The sequence below is a fragment of the Perna viridis genome, chromosome 8, assembly GCF_037379345.1.
Source record: "Perna viridis isolate PV_CMFRI_1.1 ecotype Kerala chromosome 8, ASM3737934v1, whole genome shotgun sequence".
NCBI classification, from domain to species: Eukaryota; Metazoa; Mollusca; class Bivalvia; order Mytilida; family Mytilidae; genus Perna; species Perna viridis.
Window position 1 is genome coordinate 42,421,291 of NC_142452.1, and position 23,527 is coordinate 42,444,817.

The 23,527-nt window shown below is 32.4% G+C and overlaps 1 protein-coding gene across 2 annotated transcripts; it reads left to right on the forward strand.

Annotated features, from left to right (window-relative positions):
- The first annotated feature begins 4,229 nt into the window (after positions 1-4,229).
- On the forward strand, positions 4,230-23,072 carry LOC148610586 (uncharacterized). 2 transcript variants are annotated; one of them, XM_088595760.1, is made up of 12 exons: positions 4,230-4,498; positions 4,874-4,995; positions 7,101-7,153; positions 8,477-8,540; positions 9,567-9,646; positions 13,221-13,277; positions 14,073-14,154; positions 14,656-14,780; positions 16,018-16,078; positions 18,220-18,456; positions 18,597-18,650; positions 19,206-23,072. In XM_088595760.1, exons 1-12 carry the CDS (start codon positions 4,470-4,472, stop codon positions 19,349-19,351), a joined length of 1,110 nt encoding a protein of 369 aa, XP_088451886.1. In that variant the 5' UTR covers positions 4,230-4,469; the 3' UTR covers positions 19,352-23,072. The 2 variants fall into 2 exon arrangements, with proteins under 2 accessions (XP_088451886.1, XP_088451885.1); XM_088595759.1 differs by lacking the exon at positions 18,597-18,650.
- The last annotated feature ends 455 nt before the right edge of the window (positions 23,073-23,527 follow it).

Here is a 23,527-nt window from a genome sequence, read left to right on the forward strand (position 1 = left end):
TGCTGGTTGTAAAGCAAACGTTACTGGCATATATCATGGAGAGTGCCAATTTCCTGTGCGAAGGCATATTTTCCGTGACCAAAACTACTTGCACCTCGCCAATGCTCAGAATTAAACCTTGACTTTTTTTTATGTATAACGGCAGTTGGAATTGCAATCAAAATTCATTTTGTTCTTGCTTGCTTTAAAATTTCGAAAAAAAAATATCATTAGGGTCTTGCTCGAGGAGGAAAGAGTTTTAAATAGAAACATATCTGTTTTGGTTTATATTATTGGGTTTGTTTTGATTGAAGTAGATATCCCTTTTAGTAAGAACTTTTGAAAACACAGTGCATTGTGAAACGCCAAGGGAGCGTGCTAGTTTCGTTTTAAAGTTTAGTTGCGCTTTTCATGACATATTGCTATACCTGACCTTTTCATTTGAATGAGTCGTAATCAGCTTAGCGTTTTGAATTAATATAGTTACTTTTAGTTCTATTTCCGAGAATTAATAATGAGCTGAAACGTGATTGTCAATGGAGGATCCAGAGGGGGTGCAGATGATTGGCATCCCCTTTTTATTGGTAAATTTGTCATTTTCATATGTAAAATGGACAAAAAATCGCATATAATGTCCTAGCACCCCCTTTTTGAGGAACCTCGGCTGGCACCCCTTCTTTTCAAAGTGTCTGGATCCGACCCTGTGATGCTCCTGAAGCGCGTTTTAGATGGATACATGCTATTACATGTAAAAATGTATAACCAAGATGGGTGGTCCTTTTTATATTAAAGCCGTCCTTAATAAATGCTCTTTTAATCATGCAAATCTGCATCAATGCAATGTTTAATGATGTTTCCTTAATGTAGTAAGTTATACAGACGTTTGTTTTGCCTACTTGGGCGCTGCGCATGCCTTTGCTGGCTGTATTGTTTTACAGTTTTCATGTTAAATGTATGTTCGTCATACATGTATAACAATGTGTGTCATCTAAACTTGTATCCTGCTATGTACTACAGTCTATTGAAACACGTAGTACTATAATAAAGAACCGTCAAACGTTAGTATAACGTGTATAACAATGTGTGTCATCTAAACTTGTATCCTGCTATGTACTACAGTCTATTGAAACACGTAGTACTATAATAAAGAACCGTCAAACGTTAGTTCCACGTATGATACCTAGGATAAAAGAGAAAAAAAGGTCTTCGTATATAGTAAAGAAGAGTAATAGTAATAATACCGCCGATATTCACTAACGGCACATGCAGCATGTTCGACATGGTCATGGATGCTAACACTGCCGCAATATGTCATACATGCTTCATGTCCGAAATAAGCAATCGCGGATTAAATTATCAAACCGAAAGGCTTTAGGTCTCAGTATCGTATTAATTTTCCCATAGACTTCTATAGTGAAGTGCATATTTTTAGGATTTTTAAAAAAATATGTAAATTGATTCAATAAAACTTTCACTTATGTAGCATTTCTAAGGACATGTGAAAAAATAATTTCCCTTAAAGAAAATAGGGTGAGTCCACGAAGATTGGACAGAAAAGTAGTCTTGAACTATAAATAGCCATTTTCCCTACTTTCACTTTCGTTTTGCACTCACCAAACCAACCTTTTCAGTGGAACATTTTTATGATATTATGTTAGATTTTCTTTTAAAAAAGTTCTTCATCTTACAGTGTGATGTTTGCTCTATTTTGTAAGTCAAAGTTCATGTCTTTTGACAAAACATTAGTTTGTAGAGAGGCAAAAAGAAAATGCACTATATTTTTATGGCATCCATGTTTTGACGTACACCCGCTCAGGGATATGCAATACGATACTGGTACCTTTAAGTCATACCAATATGAAGAACATTGAATTTCGGTTATCGCCCTTTTGACGCTAATTAACCTTGCTAGTTGAAAATAATAAAAGAGACTTACCAATTGGGCATCAAACACACTTAGATTCCATTCATTCAACACACATGTAACAGCAGAAAAGCGTCAAATCACAAGAAATAATCCAGTTCAAATTGAATATTACGAATGCAATTCCAAGAGGAAAAATTTCAACATACTCAATAAAGGATATCAATTTTAGAACGTATTATGAATAAAAATACGAAATAATGCAATAAAATACAGTAATAAAACGTCTTTTCCGTTACCATGGAAACTTTCCAGTAATTAGGAAGCGGTTGACAAAAGATTTATATGGATAAATTAGGGATCGTATACCGTTCCAGTGAGACCATTAGAAATCCATCTTGCATTATTTAAGCGAAGTGATGATTTTATTTATTCCAAAACATATCAATCAAGGCGATTAATGCCAAAGGCAGTATGGATCGATAAAGCCGGGTTCATTGGATACTTTTCAGTTCTAATTATGGGTTATATGAGGAGAAAATAGTTTTAGTCGCATTCATAATTGTCTGGTTCTGTTCCGACACTTATACTTAGACGTAATCAGAAGACAGGAAGCGTAAAATTCGATTCTACGACCGTGTCATTTCTCGGAGGACCAATGTTTCAAGTGCACATACGAGTGATTTATCAGTTGTACAATGTAAATATTGTGCCATGATTGTATATAAATAGCTCAGAATATGGGAACTTTTTAGTAGACTGAAGCAAACCAATGGACGTCGGTGGCGGAGCCTAGCCTTCGGGATACCCGACCGAAGAAATCGGTCAGAGTATGTCCTACTAACGGCTATAGGCTCCGGACTATACTCCCAGACCCCACGTAGGTTCGAGAGCGTTTTCTCACTCTTACATTTTGAGAGTACGTATACCTTACAAACAGAATTCCGTATATAAGGGGCGGTCGTGCGAAATTCTCAAGCCGGACCGTAAAAAAACCAATCATATTCATAACGTTCTCGAGTTATAAAAAGTAGACCACTTGCATTGTTGGTACACGTCTAGTAAGAAATGCATGATCCACAAGATGTGGTTCCTTATTTTACAGAAGCACATGCCAGTGGCTGAGTACCCAAATTTTATTATTATTATACCAGTCGAAGCTAGTCGTCAATACCGCCCACGCTTTTAAGATATAACTGACATCACCATCATCGCGTGTACATTCATAACTATGAATAGACTGTAAACCCCGGACTTACCACCCCCTCCCCCCCCCCGGGCATATAACACCTTTCCCTATTGCTATACTTGCAAAAATATGGAAAGATTTTTAGGATGTCAGTCATATCAAGTAAATGGTCAATTCGTGTTATAAAATATTTTATTTTTTGTTTGTTTTCCGTTCGTGTTTCAACTTTGTTTTTTTTTATTTGTGGTCCCATCCAAAATGATCTTATTGTCGAGCTTCTATTGTTTGTGAAATTCTGTGTGTATTTGCAAAAAGATATGTTTTTTTTTTTTAATTGTAGGGGGTGTCCTGCATATAACATGATTTCCAAACGAAAAATTACTAGAACACCAACAAATTAAACCAGTCCCCCCCCCCCAAAAAAAATAATAATAATAATGAAACGCTGAAAAGATGAATGTTCAATTGTTAATTTGAAGCTCTAGCTTTCCGAATTCAAGAAAATAAAAATTATCTCCTAGGCGCATAGGTAAAGGATATATCTACCCTTGCAAAAATATATACACTGTTTATACATTTCCCCAAATATACTTTTTCAAGAACATTGCCGATCTGTTCTCGAGTGATATTAGCTGAAATAAATCGATTTAGGTGTATCTCAGCCAGTAATTCAATGAAAAGCTCTAATCGTGGGAAATTTTCACTGGTTTTATAGATGTGTATTGAATGAGTAATCTCGTAATCAGATTTTGAAATAAAGGCTTTACGAATTATCTGATCTATAATTAGTGAGGCTTATTTAAATGATTATTGTTTTAAACATATACCACCTGAATCATACTATGATTCGCATTTTTGTCTTTTTTAAAATACAAAGACCTTTTTTATTTCATTATTTGAGTTGGCACGCATTCATATATGCCCTTATTCATATTCAAATTATTTAAAGTCCCGCCTGATTTTCTATTTATTGAGTCTTTATCCCGCTTTTTCTTTTTTTGCATACAATTAAAATTGAAGGAGTAAATAAATTAATCGTATCCGAAACAGAAATAGTGAAATTCAAACAAGGTAATTAATATGTATCATTTAAAAATTAAAAAAAATGGTATGATTTTTTTCTGAATCATAATTAGATTTTCAATTTGGCGGGAAATTCTAGTTATCTCCCCAAATTAAGCTCCGCCCACAGACAGGTGCGTGAAATGGTAAATAAACAACCCGCCAAATGACTTCAGACCAAACGATGTCTTGGAATTGTTTATAATGCCCTTATAACGGTGTGGAATACTATTAAAATGATAGTTTTTAAAGTGACTTCTCAAATATTGCAAATGTACAGAGTTCGAATTTGAAATTGTTGTGTACTCAATTTGTCATCATACGGCGGTTGTTTTCAAATTTGAAATTGATATCTGTGACTGTGGAAAAACAAGGATGGAAAAGGCATCTCGAGCAATAAGAAGGTAAGTACATACGTACATCCGTATTATCATCCATATTCAACAAATATTCTTTTTAAAAACTTTTAGAAAAATATTAACAACAAAAAAATGCACTGTCGAACAAAACAAAGCATCAAAGGGGAGATAACTACAATTCCAGCATCAACTGCAAACACATATGATAAAAATTCGATGCCCTAGAATTGTGTAATTATTTTAATATTTTCTTAAAACAGATTGTTTGCAGGCTCCCTCGGTAAATAAAAACTTGACTTTTTACATCTTAAATTACATTGTACCAACATAAAGTATCTAGTTCATTACAAGACTGAACTGCACTTGCAATAATAACGAGAATACATTGTGTATTGTAAATGCAAAATGATTTCGTTTCAGAAGTGGAACCAAGTTACTTTCTAGCTTAGGTGATGGGACTAACTCTGATATGAATGTAATGATATCTGAAGTGAAGAATCTTAGAAATTCAATAAAATCCGAAGTCAATGCAGAGACCTCTGGTGAGTACAACATACAATGTTCAAATAATGTACATGTTTGTATTGTTATACAATGTACATGTACTTTTATATTTCAGTACCCTTGTTTAAGGGGTTTAATAAGCAAAGCCAATAACTCTTTGATGGGGTGTATATGTACATGTACAAATGTATACATTTTATTGGAATCACTTTGTCCATCAGCTTTTCATTCCATCTGTCATTCCTTTTATCCATCTATCCAAATTCCATCGTAATTTTCAACCCTGATGGGTAGATTTGATTTCAAATTTGGTGTGTGACTTTATGTACCATTTTTCTCAGCAACTATAGATCAGAGCCATTAGATATTTGGTATGCAACTGCAGTATGGGGTCCCATATTATATTATGCAATTTCACACTTCTACTTTCTGTTTACTGAATTAATATATTTTTCTATGGCAACTCAGCCATTTCTGTCCTTGACCTATTTTCTATCTTACAGATTTTGTACATGTACAATTATGCATGTACTTGTACAAATGTATAATATTTAAAATGCATTTCATATAAAGTGAGGAAATGACTTCTATTCATAAATGTACAACAAATGTACATGTACAAAATGTTTGTGTATATTTGTACATGTACATGTACTAATATTTAATATTACATTGTTGTCATTGCCATTTGGTAAAATTCATAAAAACTTCTTTTATTTTCTTGTTAGATGTACTTTTACATGTACAATGTTTATATGCAATGTACATGTACAAAATACTCAGTACTCCAACCAAAAATCCAGAATACCAGATACATTGTACAAAAATGTAAACAATATTTGTTCTCAGGAAAATTACAAGGTTTAAGATTAAATGATTTAAACTCATTATTTGAATTGTAATGTACAGAATGGAAGAAGATTTTAAAGAGCCCTATGGATACACATTAAAATATGATTATAGATTTAACTGTACCTTGCCGTTATCCAAAGTTTACCATTTTATGACCCATTTTCTTTGACACTTTTCTTTGTACATGTACATTTCATACAGTTTACACATGTGCAATGTACATGTCATTTCACTGCAGTGAAACCTGTGTAAACTTAATCCTGAATCAGCTGGTACTCTGTTTTAGAATCAAAACAGATATCCTTTGAAATAAATTTAAGTCAGTTTCTGTCAATTTTACTCTGTTTAATTAGAACACCTGCCTATACCCAAACAAAACTTTCTCTGCAAAAGGGCCAATTTGGCTTTTATACAATTTATTTTCCTGAAGACCCATTTACATGTTTACAGTAGTGGGGAGAGAATTTTTTCAAATGTGCCATTGTCAGCGTTTATTACAAGTATTCAAGATGTTTAAATAGGTCATTTATTAACTTTAAAACTTAGAAATTCTAAGTAAAATCCTGTTACTTTAATTGGTCATTTTCAGCTTCAGCAGGCATATGGCCCCTGCCTTTCTTTATTACTGCATGTTATAGCAGTTTTTAATGTACTACCCCTTTTAGTGAAGAATTGAGGGAACTAAATGAACATATTTGTACTTGTACTGTACAAGTGTACATGTACATGTATATAACATAGATGAACATGTACATTTTGTGTTAATACACATACATGCACAAGTATTTTTTATAGATACTAGTCATGTTTTTGGAATACTTAAGTGTCAGTCTTTGTAAGAATCAGGCAGTGGGTGAAACATGGTATGATAAAACTCATCATTTTGATAGTTTAATTTGACTATTTGCACAATCAGAATCTAGGAAAAAAAACAAGATTTTCCATATCATGTTGCTGCATTGAGATATACGTTGTAATTTCATTGAAATGCACTGTAAATGAACATTGAAAGGGCAGATAACTCTGTCAAAAACCTAATTTTTCTATCATTCTATTGAAAAGTTTCTGAGCAAAGCCAGTGATGCAGAGATCAAATAAAGGAATTTTCGGAAAGAGAAAGTATCCTTGAGTGATATTTTATTGTCAGATCGGTGGTGTTTTCACATGCATGTTTCTGATTTTTCCCATTTTGCCTGATCCTTACAAAAACATCTACTTAATAAGAAGCACATGAACAAGACATGTACATGTACATACATTGTAGATGTCTTTCAACTTTTACTTGTTGTAGCCTCTCAAGATTTAATGAGATGGTCAGCTAATGAAGAAAATAGAGCCATACAGGTAATATTACTTACAAGTCACGACAATGCTTTTGCACCATTTAGTATTTCTTTCGGGTCAAAAAAACTTTCATTTGCACCAAAAAGAAATTATTTCATTTGCGCCAATCATAGGTGAATTGGATATAAAGTACATGTAGTGATACTTTTTACGGTGTACATGTATATCATTTCACTTTTTGTCAGCATTATCTCTGACCCTTGCTCACCACAGGTACATGTACATTTTGTAGGTGAATGTTGATTTTCAGCAGGGTACAAATGGAAGTCATTTACTGATAAAATGGTTAAAACACTAGAATTCCATTACAATATGAAACAGTCGATTACATGTACATGTACAAAAAATGTAAGTCTTCTTAAAATCATCATAAATATTTTATACATGTACATGTTTGTATATTATAAACCAGCAATCAATCAACAGATGATTCTACCGAAGACTGTAGTACTAGTATTACCATATGGCGGGTGTAAAATTTGGCAGTTTTGAGGCAAAAAAGTATATCAAAAATTTTGCTGATTCTAATTTTGGCTGATACTAAGTGGAGCACTAAGTACATGTACTTCAGCTCAGAGTAAATAATTTGCGGAATTTATTTTGGTGTTTTTAGACAGATCACTAAAGTATGCCAAAATTAGCACCCCACAAAAATTACCCACTGTACATCTGAGGCTAATAGTTTTGTATGAGTACAAACTGTTAAAACTATCTACATAAAACTTTTACCTAACGTTTACCTAGAAAATAGAAAAAATGAAGTAATTAGTCTTTGGGGCAAATGAAATAATGAATATTTTTTTTAAAATGGCCCAAAAACATGACACCGATCACTAAGTGTACATGTAATTGTGAATAAGTGCTATTATGTATCACTCCATGATTTTTATAAGCTCATCTTTTAATTAAGTTTTAATGTTACACAATTATCTACCAGTATTTATCTGCTGTACTGGTAGTATGATAAATCCAACATGCTTTTAGATGTTTTGATACATGTACATGTATGTTTATTTTGCTGCAAAATTTGTCTTTCTGTATTTTTTGTTTTTTTACCTGTCACTATCCCATTATGGGACTGTAAACATTGCAAAAATGAGAGTCAAGGTTGTATTATGTATTGACATGTAAGTACAGCTATTTTTTTTTAATTTGAAATACTGCTCCTAAAAAATAACAAAAAATATCAATACATGTATCAATAATCAGTTTTTCATTTTAGGGCAATGAAATCATTATATAAATGTACAAAATTGCACAAAATATACATTTGTACTACCGATTATGTACATTGTGTACTAAATTTTACATGTACTTTCACAGGATGTATGTAACCATGTATCAGAATTGCAGATACAGTGGACTGAAGTTCAGAGGGAATTTAATGGTAAGATGAAGATTTTAGTACTAGGTACATGTACATGTACATTGGTGTATTTTGGGTTATTTTTATATGATTACTTTTTTGCCAAGAATTATGTGGCTGTAGATGGCATTGAAAATCTACAAATGTAGCTTACCAAAATCTTTGAAAAATGTAAACCAGGTTTAGAAACAGTTGATGTTTGAATATGATGTACAAAATGTACATGTACATGCATATTGCAATTAGTGTTCAGGTATTACATGTATATGTACATGTATGACTTTCTTTTACCTTAAAAAATTGAAATGTAGGGAATACATGTACATGTATTATGGCATTTGTATTTGTGATGACCAAATCAAACTTTACAGTAAAATTTAATGTGTCTTTGAATATATACATGTATATAGAGTTTAGATCATTTTAAAACTTGGAAAATGCTACATAAATTTTCACTGAAATCAGAATTGTAAATTGTTGTGCATGCTTTACCAAAGTAGATTTAGTGTAAGTCTTTGTAAGAATCGGGCAAAATGGGAAAAATCAGAAACATGCATGTCAAAACATCACTGATCTGACAATCAAATATCACTCAGGGATACTTTCTCTTTCCAAAAATACCTTTATTTGATCTCTGCATCACTGGCTTTGCTCAGAAATTTTTCAATAGAATGATAGAAAAATTAGGTTTTTGACAGAGTTATCTGCCCTTGAAATGCTCATTTAAAGTACATTTCAATGAAATTATAACTTAATATACCAAAATGATATGGAAAATATTGTCTTTTTTCTTTGATCCTGATGGTGCAGATAATCAAATTACACTATCATTGCCTCATTCTTACAGGGACTGACACTTAAAATTACCATTTCAGTGATTTTGATTAGAAGAGGGCATGCCCTATTTATCAAATTAGAGTTATAGAAATTTGTTTTTGTAAAAAATGGGTAAAAATAAATTTCATGGCAGTGACATTTTTAGTAATTTAGTATACGTGTTCCTTATTTGTGCACATACATGTACATGTACTCTTGTTTGTGTTACAGATCATTTGAAGGACTACATGAAAATGCTAGACTTAGTAGTAGAAGGAGAGAAACATGTCAAAGAGGCCAAAAATAATTTGGTAAGATTCTTATTGGTCTTGGAGGGCACAGAATTATATGGAGCAAAATTAAAATGGGGCCAAATTTGTTACTTACTACACCCCCTACTTTAGGTAACAGCACTAAAATTGAAATCATTCAAAATTATTGATAGTACAATGTATAATTTTATAAAGTACATATTATGAAAAAAAATACTGCATTTTATCAAAAATAACATTTAAAATGGTAGTGTTTACAAGGGGAGATAATTTGTATAGAATGTTTTGTGAAAAATTAAAATTTTGACTATACATGTACATGTATAACAACCCCCTTTGTTGTCCATCCCTCTATTTGACATTCTGTCCAGATTTTTTCACAATTATCTTTGCGGTCAGTGGATGGATTGATTTCTAATATGGTACATGTACATGGCAATTTTTAATATCTAATTTCAATTAGGTACATGACTGGGAGTATACATGTACAAATGCTCCTACTTTGTCAATGAGTAATCAAGGGAACCAAGGTTATAGTGGTAATCAAAAGAATGAAATCCAGGGACAAAGACCAGACATGGGAAGCAGACATACACAATAAAGAACATAGAGTAACTAAAATTGTACTTACAAAGTAACAAAAGCAAATGAGCAACTCTGACTCCACTAAAAACTGGGAGCATGGACCAGTCCGGGGTAGAAGAAAGAGGAAAGGAAAACTATGACATGTTGAACTGATCGGTTTTTGTGGCAATATGTGCAACTTTATATTAATCTTAAGGAGGTAGACCTAGGATAAAGGAAAAAACTCTTGAAATCAGTGTTATGTTTGTATCATATTCAATTTCACCAAAGTCTATCAAGCTTTCATTTGAAATAGAATGAAATCAATCCAAGTTACTTTGATGCTTAGATTGATGTAAAATGCTGAATACAAACGTTCCAATGACCTGTAAGAGTTGTGTCCTTTTCCTTAGGTCTACCTCCTTAAAAGCTTCATAATCATGCATACCAATTATTGAAATTTGAAGAGTGTGGAAAGGACAGTTTTCTCTAATTTATGGATCAAAATATTTCTTTTCTGTAAAATTAATATGTGTATCATGGGGAGAGGGGAATTACCCCTTTCCAAATTTTAAATGTTTGACATTATATTTAGATGGCTTTTGACAGCCGCCCGCTCTTTTTCCAATTTATTTTGTAGTTTTTAAATAAGCATGTACTGATGTTTTATTCAAGAAACTGTAAGAGAAATCTTTAAATTAGACTTATTCCCTTAAACTATCTGAAAATAATGGTAGTACCAAATAAAAATTATCTTAATCTATTAATTTACAACAAAATACTTGAAATCCAAGTCTATTTTTCTACTGTATTTGTTATCAAAACAAAAACTTTAAACCACACCAGTACCAATTAGCCTTTTTGTGTTTTGACATCCTACAGCTTATGAAAAGACATCACAAAAGAGTGCCCAGTTTGATAGAATTTAAGTAGTAGTCTTTGTAAGAGTCATGCAAATTCTGTAATATGTGATACCTCTTAAAAAAGGCTACACATTAATATTTTTGTTATTAAGTTGCTTTGTAGGTCTTTATGATGAAATGTATAAATTATTCATTCCAATCTGTTTGTTGTTGGGAGATAATCCGCATTGAAAATTAGGAAGTTTCTATAATTGTGTTTTAGTGTCTCTTTCGGAGTTGTCTCCCTTAATTTTGAATTCTACAGTACATTCTGTATAATTCTATCTCCTAAGAACAAGAGTTTTATGTAAAGCCACATGTTAATTTTTAATTACTACATGTATATCATTTTAAACGAAATATCAAAAATAAAAATATGTAAGCTTTCCAACTATGAATCACATTTTGCATGATTCTTATGTGGAGTGATACTTTAAAACCCATTTCCTCTCAGATACAGAATGTATAGGTATTTAAACCCATTTGCTAGCGGATATTGTTATCAATCGAATATCCGGCTGTTTAATGTTTTTCTGGTACAATGTATTCAACAATTGATATTTTTGTTTTGTTCTGCCCCAATAATTAAGTTTGAATATCTTGTGACTTTGTACATAGAAAATGTATACAAAACAAAAAATCTTGAATTCTGATAAAAATTGTAATTTGTTTCATGTCTTCCATTTTTTGTTTTTGATGAAAAACAATAAATTTTGAAAGAGTTCAGTCTTATTTGGGTTTTTTATTATCCATATCTTTTCTACCCTTTTTTAAAGATTTTAACAGGGATTTTAGAAATTCTTTTCATTTGCTTATTTTGAATTACATGTACATGTATAATGTATAAATATCTTTGCTATGTAAGGGTATAAAAATGAAATTTGAAGTTTGCACCTTCAAAATATATTGGAGTGTGTGTTAATAGGGGATTTTATAATATCATAAAAAAGCAATAAGGGATGAATACTTCACTCCAAGGCGAATGTTTAAAAACTAAAAATAAAAAAAAACCTTAAGTTTTTGATATTTCAGTTTTGCAAAAAAATAGTTTACTGATGTATATGTATATATATTGTGCTAGAATTAGGAAAAGATTTTCAAGTGTAAAGAAATATTTCATGATCAATTGCCAAATGCATATATGATTTAAATTTACTGAAAAAAGAAAAGTATTTTGGAATTTCTTGCATTAATGCAAGTATTTGTTTAGACCAAATGTATGATACTATATATTAATGCACAAATGTCACATGTTAATGACTTTGTGCTAAATAAGTAGAGTTTATGTCAGAGTGCCAATCCTATCAAATTGTTGCAATTTGGACTTTCCCAATTAACCCAAGGGCCATTTAATTTAATCTTAATCTTTTTACTCTAATTAATTAAAATAAAATGTTACATTTAGACTTATTCAATAGCGATAAAAATAGGATATTTAAACAATGCACATTTGAATTGGGAAATTTTCAAAACATTGGCATGATTTTTTTTCTTCACTATTATAATTATGTCAATAGGGAAAAGTCAAGGTATTTCTAAACTAGGTTTCAAAATATTGTGAAATACCACATACATTGTACTAAAATAAATCTGACCAAAATTTTAAAGGAATGTGATATACATTGTACAAGTACATATATCTGCTGACTTTTCAAATCATAGTAAATAAAACTGTAGAGCAGATTTTTCAACATTTTTTTGCTATTGCATTTTAGAGAAAAAAAATCTTTTGAAAGTGCATGTGTACATGGTATTTATATAAGTGCAGTTAAATAAATTGAATGAAAAATTATTAGATGCTTGATAAGAATCCTGCTATGTCCGAAGATTTTAAAAAAGGTGGGGGGTCTCAAAGTTTACTCTAAGACTTAACAGGTATATAGAAAGAAATTTCTGCAGAAGTGCTAAAACACAATATTGGCTTGACAAAAGTTTACAACCCATGTCGCCAATATAGCCTGCAAAAAATGTAATGAAAACATGTGTTTTTTCACCTATTTCCAGCTTGGGTGACAACAACTTCATGTTTAAAGACAGTTGAAGTTGGCACACAGATTTCTTGTTAGTTTCAGAATAGTGTGACTAAGATTGACAAATACTTTTGATTAAAAATTGAACTACAATTTCTTTATCATTTGTCATTGCAGGAAAATTGTGAACAGAAAGAAAAAGAATGCCAGAAAAAGCTGAAGAAAACCTGCAAGGTCTGATGAACTACATGTATATTTTGTGTATTATTCTGTGATGTAAACTTTTTATATAGACAAAATTTTCAGACAAAAAATCATAATAAGAAACCCTTTTTGTGTAAAATGTGTCAACCAGATTTGTGATAAATACACTGTAGGTACATTATGTGTAGGTAAAACTACTTATATTAAGTACATGTATGTACATTTTGCATATGTACATGTAAGTATGCAGCTGTTTGAAGTAATACATGTAGTTTTTCTAACACTTACATTTTTGCAAAAAGTTTATCTAAAATATACAAAATAAGCAAATCTGAAAAAAATATAATGACTTGTAATAAAATGCAGTATATGTGTATGTGGTATTTACACCCCCACATAGGTCTTGGTATTTAGGGGATAGAATGAAGACTGATAAAATGCAGTGTATGTGTATGTGGTATTTACACCTTCCACCCCCCCACCATAGATCTTGGTATTTAAGGGATATAATGAAGACTGATATGAGGTGTATGTGTACCCAGTATATGGTATTTAGTATAATTTACATCCCCTCTTCACCCACAGATCTTGGTATTTAGGGGATAGAATGAAGACTGGTTGGCTTGGAATAGGAAAATGTGTTATGGAGAGGTGACATGCCTACTGGCCTGCAGGCTTTTGGTTTGTTAATCTTTGTCATTCTGAAATGCATGAAATAACTGCCATGGGATATTAAACCATCAATCAATTGATCTAGGAGAATGCAAACTGAAGAGTTAAACTTGGACTGGAATGCTAGTTAAAATTTTTGCTTTGTTATTACAGAGAGGTTCTGTAGAAGAGAGGATGGAATTGGAGAACAAATTGACGAAGTCACAGAGGTCAAAAGATGTGGCTTTACTTGAAGGTAATAAGTCTTGTGCAAAGTCCTTTAATGAAAAAAAATGTATGATATTGCTTTCATACTGAGAAAAAAATGGTCCTATGGACAACATTCAAAATACATTTGTACATGTACATGTATTTTGTCCTGTTCTGTCTTTTTTTAAGGGATGCAGGTAATATTTTTCATTATTCAGAGCACTTAAACATCATTGATTAAATTAAAAAAAAAAACATTCTCTGACCTTATTAAAAATATCAAAAATGAAAGGGTTTGTTACATTGTATGTTAAATTGCACAGATAAAGCATAACGGTCTAATTCATAGCAAATTTTATTTCACTTTGGATGCTGCATCATCATTTCATAAAAAAAACTAATGCCATCACCTAATTAACTAAAATAGAAATTTTAATTCTTGTTGGGTGCACATTTACCTTCAGTTTTAAATGAACAGTGAGGTTTCAGAAACATTGAAAGTAATCCTGCAGAACAATACCTTTGTACCTTTGTATTTTTTCTCCAGTTTGTGAAAAGTTGAGAGAGAATGAAGCTGTGAAGATGATCAGATTAAAGGAAGGGCTGACCAAGCTTTCTGAGGCTTACATGACCATGGGAAAGAAATGTTTTATATTATTTGAAGCTCAGAGGGTAAGGATGTCATGTAGTTCAATAATTAGGACATAGTTTTTGTCTGGCAATTAGTTAAGAAAACATTGATGAAATATGGTGGGCTAAAAAAGATTTTTTCCGTCCCTACAAGTCCTACTGCAATTCTACATGTACATGTACATGTATAGTATTTGAGTCAACTGCAGGAATTGTATTGCTGATTGCTATTTGAATTGAACTGGTACCCTTTTTAATAACTGTGACGAAAAAGAACTCCCATTTGTTCAGTGATAATTAAGTGAGACACTTTGGTATACTGCAGGGCAGAATTCTACCTGAAAAGCTACAGTGCACCCTTGATATATCACCACTTTTGGGACCAGGCCAAATTTTTGTGATATGCAAAAATGGCGATAGATCGAGGAAATATTTATATAGAAACTATCGTTATTTTGGAAAAGTGTGGCATTGGTGAGGGACCACCATGATAAAGGGGTGGTATAACAAGAATGCACGATATTTAAATTGCACAGAAACCTACTAGATTTGTTTTGAAAGTGGTACAAGTTCATGTTGAATTGCAATAATAAGCTACTCATAAATAGTGTTGTAAATGTTTATACATTGGTAAATTTAAGGCAGCTAGCTTTTATGTATATGCAACTTAGGCAAATATTTATGTCATGCATTTACAATAAGAAACACATCTATATAATGTTGTAACAATAATTTCTGACGTCTATATGTCATTATATATTTTTTTGTTCACCTTATACTGATAAACTGTAAAGTTTAAAGTTAATAAAGAATTAAATTATGTAGGAAGTGCATCAGATAATCTGAATAATATGGTATATTAATTTGTACCGATTTTTATGAAACATATTACAAAGCAGATCAGACATCATTTTCTTAATTTTAAAACAGAATTCCCCATATTCATATCTAAATTTTATTGTGCTGTTTCTTAATATATAATATGTTTACATGTATACTTCCAATCTCATCACTTTCCACTATTTTATTGGCTTCTTAAAAATCATGTCTGGTTAATGCTACTTTTAAAGTAATTTCACAATCTAATTCATGTGTGAGTTTTATGAGGTTGCTCAGATTTACTTAGTTTCTAGTTAGAAAGGAAATTACCTATTAATTTTTATGACGGAAATATCTAATTTGGGAATTCAATAATCTACCAACTAACGTTTTTATACTAAACAATGAAAATTGGTACCCGCAAACAAAAGTACTTTTACTGTTACTGATATCTTTTCAGGATGTGGCAAATCTGATTCCTGATGTACATGGTCTGCCTTTAGAAGAGATTAAGTATACAGGTATGCACATACCCCAAGTTAAGTAAGGAGGGAGACCTAGGATGAGGGACATAACTCTTGAAATCAGTGATATGTTAGTATCATATTCATTTCACCAAAACCTATCAAGCTTTCATTTGAAACAGAATGAAGTCAGTCCAAGTTCAGACCCATCGAAACCTGCCGGACCGTCGGACCTGTCCGGTAAAATTGTCCCGGGTCCAGTAAATACACGTTGCTTGTCAGCCCGGGTGTCCGATGTTTTTTTCTTACGTTAAAGAAGATTTTCTCAAAACTGAAGTGGTTTTTGTGAATAATAAAACTAGAACGTTTTAATAATTACGTGAATTAGTCTACAGTCTAGCGAGATAGTATAATAATATATAACTTCCGGTTCATTCGCTACACATCATTTCGTCCTTTGTTATATCGTCCCTTCTTTTTTCTCGCGTGTCGATAAATTGTTCAGAGTTTTTTCGGTCAGACAAATTGTCGTTCGGTCAGACAAGTCATCACCTTGTGTCTGACGGAATGTCAGATGTGCTTAAAAAAATTTCGATGGGTCTGCAAGTTACTGTGATGCTTACATGAGATTGATGTAAAATGCTGAATACAAACGTTCCAACGATTTGTGAGAGTTGTGTTTTCATTGATTTCAAGAGTTATGTCCCTTACTCTAGGTTTTGTTTGTTTGTTTGTTGGGGTTTAACGTCCGAGCAGCAATATTTCAGCTATATTCAGACGATGAACATGATATGGATGATAAAATGAACATGAAATGATGAAATGAAAAAGGGATGGGACACAAGGACAATGGGGTCGACAAATTTTGATTGCCACTGGAAATAGGGAGAGGTGGGTAGGGTCGGGCATTTTAACCTCCTGTGGCGGAGCCCTATGGTTCCTACTCCGGAAGAATACCACTGAAGGGTTCTTTAACGTGCGAGAAACATGGCATCTTTCCCAACACGGTGCACCACTTTGGTTTGCAGTCAGGTTTTCTGTATTATAGCCTGACAACCCCAGCATGTAACACACCAGGGGTACCCCATTCCACTACCTGGAGCACACATCCCAGTTGCTCTGTGGGCAAAGCGCCCTAGCCCCCGGCTAGGGTTCTGAGCACTATTTAGTCGCCTTTTACGACAAGCTTAGCGCTGCTGCAGGCCTATTCTTTTAACACCCGGACTTGCACGGGGCCCTTACTCTAGGTCTGCCTTCTTAAAACACAACGATTTTTTCAATGGTAGATGATGTTTAGTTGTAATACAAGGGTGAAAAATGCATTAAGACTAATAAGGAGAGACTTGACAGGAATTCTTGTTAAGACAGGTTCCTAGTTTATTGAGTTCTGGTGTACCTAAGAACTGTGAAGAGTTCATTGAGTACTGGTGTACCTAAGAATTGTGAAGAGGTTGATAAGTCCATACTTCTTGTGACCCTGCCACACGAAGTGGAGAGTTATTATGTGATACCTGCATAAAAGTTGCATGTCCGTCTGTCTGGTCCCTTGTTGGTTTCCAGAGAATAACTTGAGAACAATGAATTCTTTTAAAACTCCACCTTGTTGTTTAATACCATAAAAACAGGGTAAGTTTAATGATTTTCAGCAAAATGAAAAATGCAGTTTTCAAGTTAGGCCAATTTGAACATTTTGCCATCCCCCTTCTTTCACCATTAAAGGGCAAGGTATCAATTTATATATTCCATTAATACCTTATTTTTGTCAACTTTCTTATATATTGGTATTAACACCAAAAAATTATGTGTCTACTTCCTGCTACCCTACCTACTCTAGTTTTGTGTGCCTACCCTTAACATTTTATAGCCATTTTGGCGCTGTTAAAGTTTAGAATGTTTTTACCATTGACTCAATGTGAAATATTTTTGAAAAGTAAAATAATTTTCCAACAAACATGTACCTACCCTATTTTTTTCTTGCTGGTAGCAGGAAACAAGTGTAATTTTTTTTGGCCTAAATGCATACAATATTTCCATTTAATGATTTTAGAAGCACTCAGAGTAATGAAGGTGGTTGGGAAAGAAGAGAAAAAATGAATAGTTACTTGTATATAGTTACCTGTATTGGAAAACAAATGCTGTGAAATACATGTATTTTCAAAAGATTTCAGGTAAAATAATGATCTCATATTTTATTCAAGGTGCTAACCAATCCCAAGTGTTTGTACAGAAAGCTAAGGAGAAGATTCAGAACTGTAGAATCAAGCCATTGAAGAGAGCTCAAAGTCCACACAGAACAAGAGAGCATAGGCAGACCTCATATCACACACCAAACCATTCACCAAATCAGACACCTACCAAATCCATGTATTATACACCTAAACAGTCCCCCAGTGAAGCATCACTAACTGATTCCCCTAGCAAATCATCTATGTCAGGTAAGCTCTTTGATATATTTCAATCCGTTAATTATACCCCCGAACAGTCCCCCAGTAAAGCATCACTGATTCCCCTAGCAAATCATATATGTCACGTAAGCTCTCTGATATATTTCAATCCATTAATTTTACCCCCGAACAGTCCCCCAGTAAAGCATCACTAACTGATTCCCCTAGCAAATCATCTATGTCAGGTAAGCTGTCTGATATATTTCAAAACACTATCCTTTAATAGAAGGAAAAAGCACCAGTAATATTGACTAGCTTGTTGCAGTTCATGGTCATACCAATTACTTCATTTTTTTAGTATATTTTCTGCCTTTCATTAAATGTACATTTATAGGAGAAATTGTGAGAGCTGGCAGCTTCACTAACTGACTATAAAACCGACCATTACAAGGATAACATGGCTTCCTCCTATTTGTTGGTATTATACACATATTGCCTGCATGTTAGGTTGATATGCGAGGTTTTCACATGAAAAAAGAACTGTCTGTTTGATGGGATATAGAATTTCTATAAATAGCAAGTTAACCAATAAAAGTTAGGCCGAAAAGTTTTCATTCTCGGGTTTTACATGAAAAAAATGATTATACACATAGTCATATAGCACAAAGGCTTTGTTTGATGGGTAAATTTTTATAAAGCTATATTTTTTTATCTGATGGAACACTTTTATTACCAACAATGCTCAATTATTTAGATGGATGTTTACAATTTCACATGTAACCTCTTGTTTATGATTCCAGAAACAGATAATGAACCACCACCATACCACACTGTGTATCCAAGTATCTATCCCAGTCTGCACTTCTTCAGTAACCATAGCTACCACCAAGACCAATCAGATCATAGTAATTCTTCATCTCCTGAAACAAGTGTCTGCAGAAAGTAAACAAATCAGGGTTCATTTCACCATGGTGCTACATGTATATTTCTTTGTTCTTGAAAGCACATACTCTTTTAAGGCCAAGATGAAAAATATATTTGTATCTAATACATACAGCTGACTCTTCTGAAATAACCAGATCGAAATCTCTTTATTTTATTGCCAACAAATTTGTAAAAGGACATAGTGATTATAATTACTGTCTGTCTGTAAATATCACCTTTTCATAAACATATTTAAGTCAACATTCTTCAACAGACTAACTGGGACCAAACTTGGTTATCTAGAACTTCTTTGATATTCAAAGTCAAAGGTCAAGGCCCTTTTTCAAATAAAAATGTCAATTAATCTTATCAATTTTACATTCTTAATTTGTATTTCACACTTCATGTGAAACAATAGGATTTTGAAGGTTGGTCCTATTTATAGCAATCAGCTAATGTTATGATGTAACAAAGGTTGCTTTTGATGAAATCCAATGTTAGCTGTTAAGTAGCTGTCTTTGTAAGAATCATGCAAAATCTGAAAAAAGTGATACACCCCTAAAAAGGCTACATATTTTTATTTTTGTAATCAAGTTGTTTTATGGGTCTATATTACGAAATTTGTAATTATTCATTCAAATCTGCCTGCTCTTAGGAGATAATCAACATTGAATATCCAATAGATTCTATTGTATTTGAGTGGCATTCACAGAGTTATCTCCCTTAATTTAGAATTATACAGTGCATTCTATACATTTTTTATCTCCTATGAGCACATGTTATATGAAAAACCAAATGTTAATTTTTGTTTACTAAAGCATTTTAAACAAAATATTTTCATGCACATTTTTGTTGCAGTTTTGTCAAGGTGACAATTTTTCATTTAAAAGCATGCTTTTTGATATTGTTTAATTATATTAATTATAATTCGTTTTGTACAACGTGTCTAGATGATACAATTTATGTGTAGTTACACTGTAACTCTAGAATCAGATATTATTTATTTAACCCAGTTGTGTGTTGAAGATGACACACACTTTTTATTTGCATGTGTATTTCTCTATTCTTTCTTTGTGAAGAAGTCTGATAAAAATTAGACCTTCTTTAAACCTTTTTTCAGAAACTGTATGTTGATCCTAACAATACTCAATTTTATTTTCTGTTCAGATGACTATTTCAGGAACCTGGGTTTTAAATGATACCGGTAGTAACTCCACAATCATGTTAGCCTAAATCTAATGGGCTGATAGGAAAGGTCATTTCAACAGAAGGTTGAGTGAAGTGTTGTAAGATCCTGCATCCAAGGACTGAATTAAACAATTAATAGGTCTTGTTAAAACCATGTCTACTGTAAACCAACTAATTTTTGCAATGATTTATAATACCCCCTCTGCAATGTGGAGGTGTAAAGTGATGGCAGTGTCTGTCCTTCCTTCCATTACACTGGGGACCCATCTCTTATCCCTTACTCCTTCTACACCACTAAATGGAATTAAATGAAACTTTCACAGATTCTTTATTACATGTTCCCATTATGTACCTCCTATTTTAGATTTTGATCCGAATCAGTTTTGGGGTTTCACATATTAAAACATGGACTTTGTCATTTGTGAATATGGGGACATCAGAGGACCCATCTTTTATCTGTTACTCCTCCTATACCACGGAATGGAATTGAATGAAACTCACAGAATCTTTATTACATGTTCCCATTGTGCATCTCCTATTTCAGTTCAAATCAATGTGGCAGTTAAAAGTTGTATGTTATCAAATGGGGGAGTGGGGGTATCTAGTTTTTCCTAGTCTCTTTCGCACAGAATGTATATTTGAAAGAATGTTAGATGCAAAATTAGATTGAATTCCTTTATCTGTTACTCCTCCTATACCACTGAATGGAATTGAATGAAACTCACAGAATCTTTATTACATGTTCCCATTGTGCATCTCCTATTTCAGTTCAAATCAATGTGGCAGTTAAAAGTTGTATGTTATCAAATGGGGGAGTGGGGGTATCTAGTTTTTCCTAGTCTCTTCCGCACAGAATGTATATTTGAAAGAATGTTAGATGCAAAATTAGATTGAATTCCTTAATCACGAGATAAGTGATTCTGCAGAAATTAACTGGTTTATGGTATTGTGTTTTATGATGTTATTTTGTCTTAGATGTAGGTGTCTTTTAGAGTAAGACATGTGTTTTGTTTAGATGGACATTTGTCTTTAAGAGCAAGACATGTGTCTGTAGAAGACATGTTTCTGGTTGAGTAAAACATGCCTTGTAGGGTAAGACATGTGTCTTATGGAGTTAGACATGAGTCTTGTAGGGTAAGACATGATTCTTGAAGATTGAGACTTCAAAATTGTTTAGAGTGCACATATTTTTTTTGCTTGCATGTATGTTTCTGTCAACACTTTCAGTATTATTTTAATTTTGTAGTTTTCCTTTAAACTTATTATCGATAACATGTAAACTTACATGTTGATACATTTTTTTATGATTATTTATTTTTCTTTTAGATGTGAGTACACACCTCACTAGCTTATGTATTCCCAAATGCTTTTTTGCTATAGACAATTGTACTTTTTTGTATTCTTCAATTGATGATATAAATCATTCCAAAGCCTTTCAGGAGGTAGACCTAGGCTAAGGGGCTTAACTCTTACAAATTATTTGAACATTTGTGTAAAACATTTTACATCAATCTCATATAAACATGAAAGTAATTTGGATTGATTTCATTCAGTTTCAAATGGAAGCTTGATAGGCATTAGGGAAATTGAATATGATACAAACATTTCACTGATTTCAAGAGTTATGTCCCTTAGCCTAGGTCTACCTCAAGTATACCCCTTCCAAGGAAGTTGCAGAAGTTGCAATGTTTTTGACTCTACTGTCTGTCAGTGTGTACACCTGTCAGCATGCTCTTGACAATTTGATAGTGCCCTCATTTTTTGACACATTTCCTTCAAACTTAAATTAAGTTTTGGTAACCCAAAAAATTTGGATAGGAATGATATGTAAAAAAATTCTTTTTAGGGGCCATTCTAATGGTCTGAATGTCTAATATGAAAGTATATGCTGTATATGATCATTTCATTTGAAAGGTATTACATGTGTATTGCACACAACTTGAAATTTTGCATTACTCTTACAAGTACAATCTCACTGAAATTCTTTAACTAGTGAGTACTAATTGATAGAATCCATTTCCCCATACTGTTTTTCTTCAAAAGTAATTTACTAATACATGCATTGAAAAAAATTGTTTAGTTTTAAGGAATCAATTAGTTTTTATTAGAAATGTTGAAATGTCCCTTTAAAAAAAATCATCAAGTTTTTTATTACTGTTCTGAATTTTTATCAATGCCAATAATTATCTTTTAACTACCTCAAGGTTGAGAACAATAATATTTCAAGAAAAAATATTTATTAAGTCTAGAAATGATTTAGAACTTAATATGAAATTTGATTTGTTAAAACAATTTATATTCAGCAAAAGATTTGTTTGTTTCACACTAGCCAGAAAAAGGGAAATAATCATTTCCTAATAAGCCTAGATTGATAGAGTGACCTCCCTTTTAATGTAGTAGCAAATTTAGTTGTTCTTTTCATGCTAGTCATTTTTGTTTTTCTCTTTTCTTGATGTAAATAATTTCTAAGAATATCTTTTATATGAACTTTAAGTAGACAGTTTTTTTTTGATAGATTTATCCTCTTACCTTCTTATTAAATACTTCTTTTAAAATGTTTGTTATTTATTTCTGCCAGACATTTTTATATCTTATTTATTCCAATAAGACACGCCATTTGACTTTTTGTAGGAGATAAAAAAAATACTTTGATTTTTTTTTTTTGGATGCAGTGATAGGGTGAGGACTGGTTGACTCGAAGTTGAATTAAATGTAATTGTAATGATATGGCTACCCACTGGCTGTTGCTCCTGTGATCTGTTTCTCCTTTGAGCTAATATTTGGGGATGTGTTTGTGTAATATTTTTTACTTTTTAACCCGGCTGCAATTTTTACACCTGTCCCAAGTCAAGAATTTTTGGCCTATATGTTTTGTTTCATTTTCACTTTCAGTTTACTTTTTATGTTGCTGGAGTAAATACAGGCAACTATTTCACTGTACCTGTATAAAATGTTGTTTTAGGGACAGGTGCAGTCTGCTCTGTGGTGTGAGGGTTTCCTTCTTCTAGAG

Coding starts and splice junctions, on each gene's coding strand:
- LOC148610586 (XM_088595760.1), top strand. CDS start 4,470: ATGGAAAAGGCATCTCGAGCAATAAGAAG. Junction 13,278..14,072: donor AGCTGAAGAAAACCTGCAAG/GTCTGATGAACT, acceptor TTGTTATTACAG/AGAGGTTCTGTAGAAGAGAG. Junction 14,781..16,017: donor TATTATTTGAAGCTCAGAGG/GTAAGGATGTCA, acceptor ATATCTTTTCAG/GATGTGGCAAATCTGATTCC.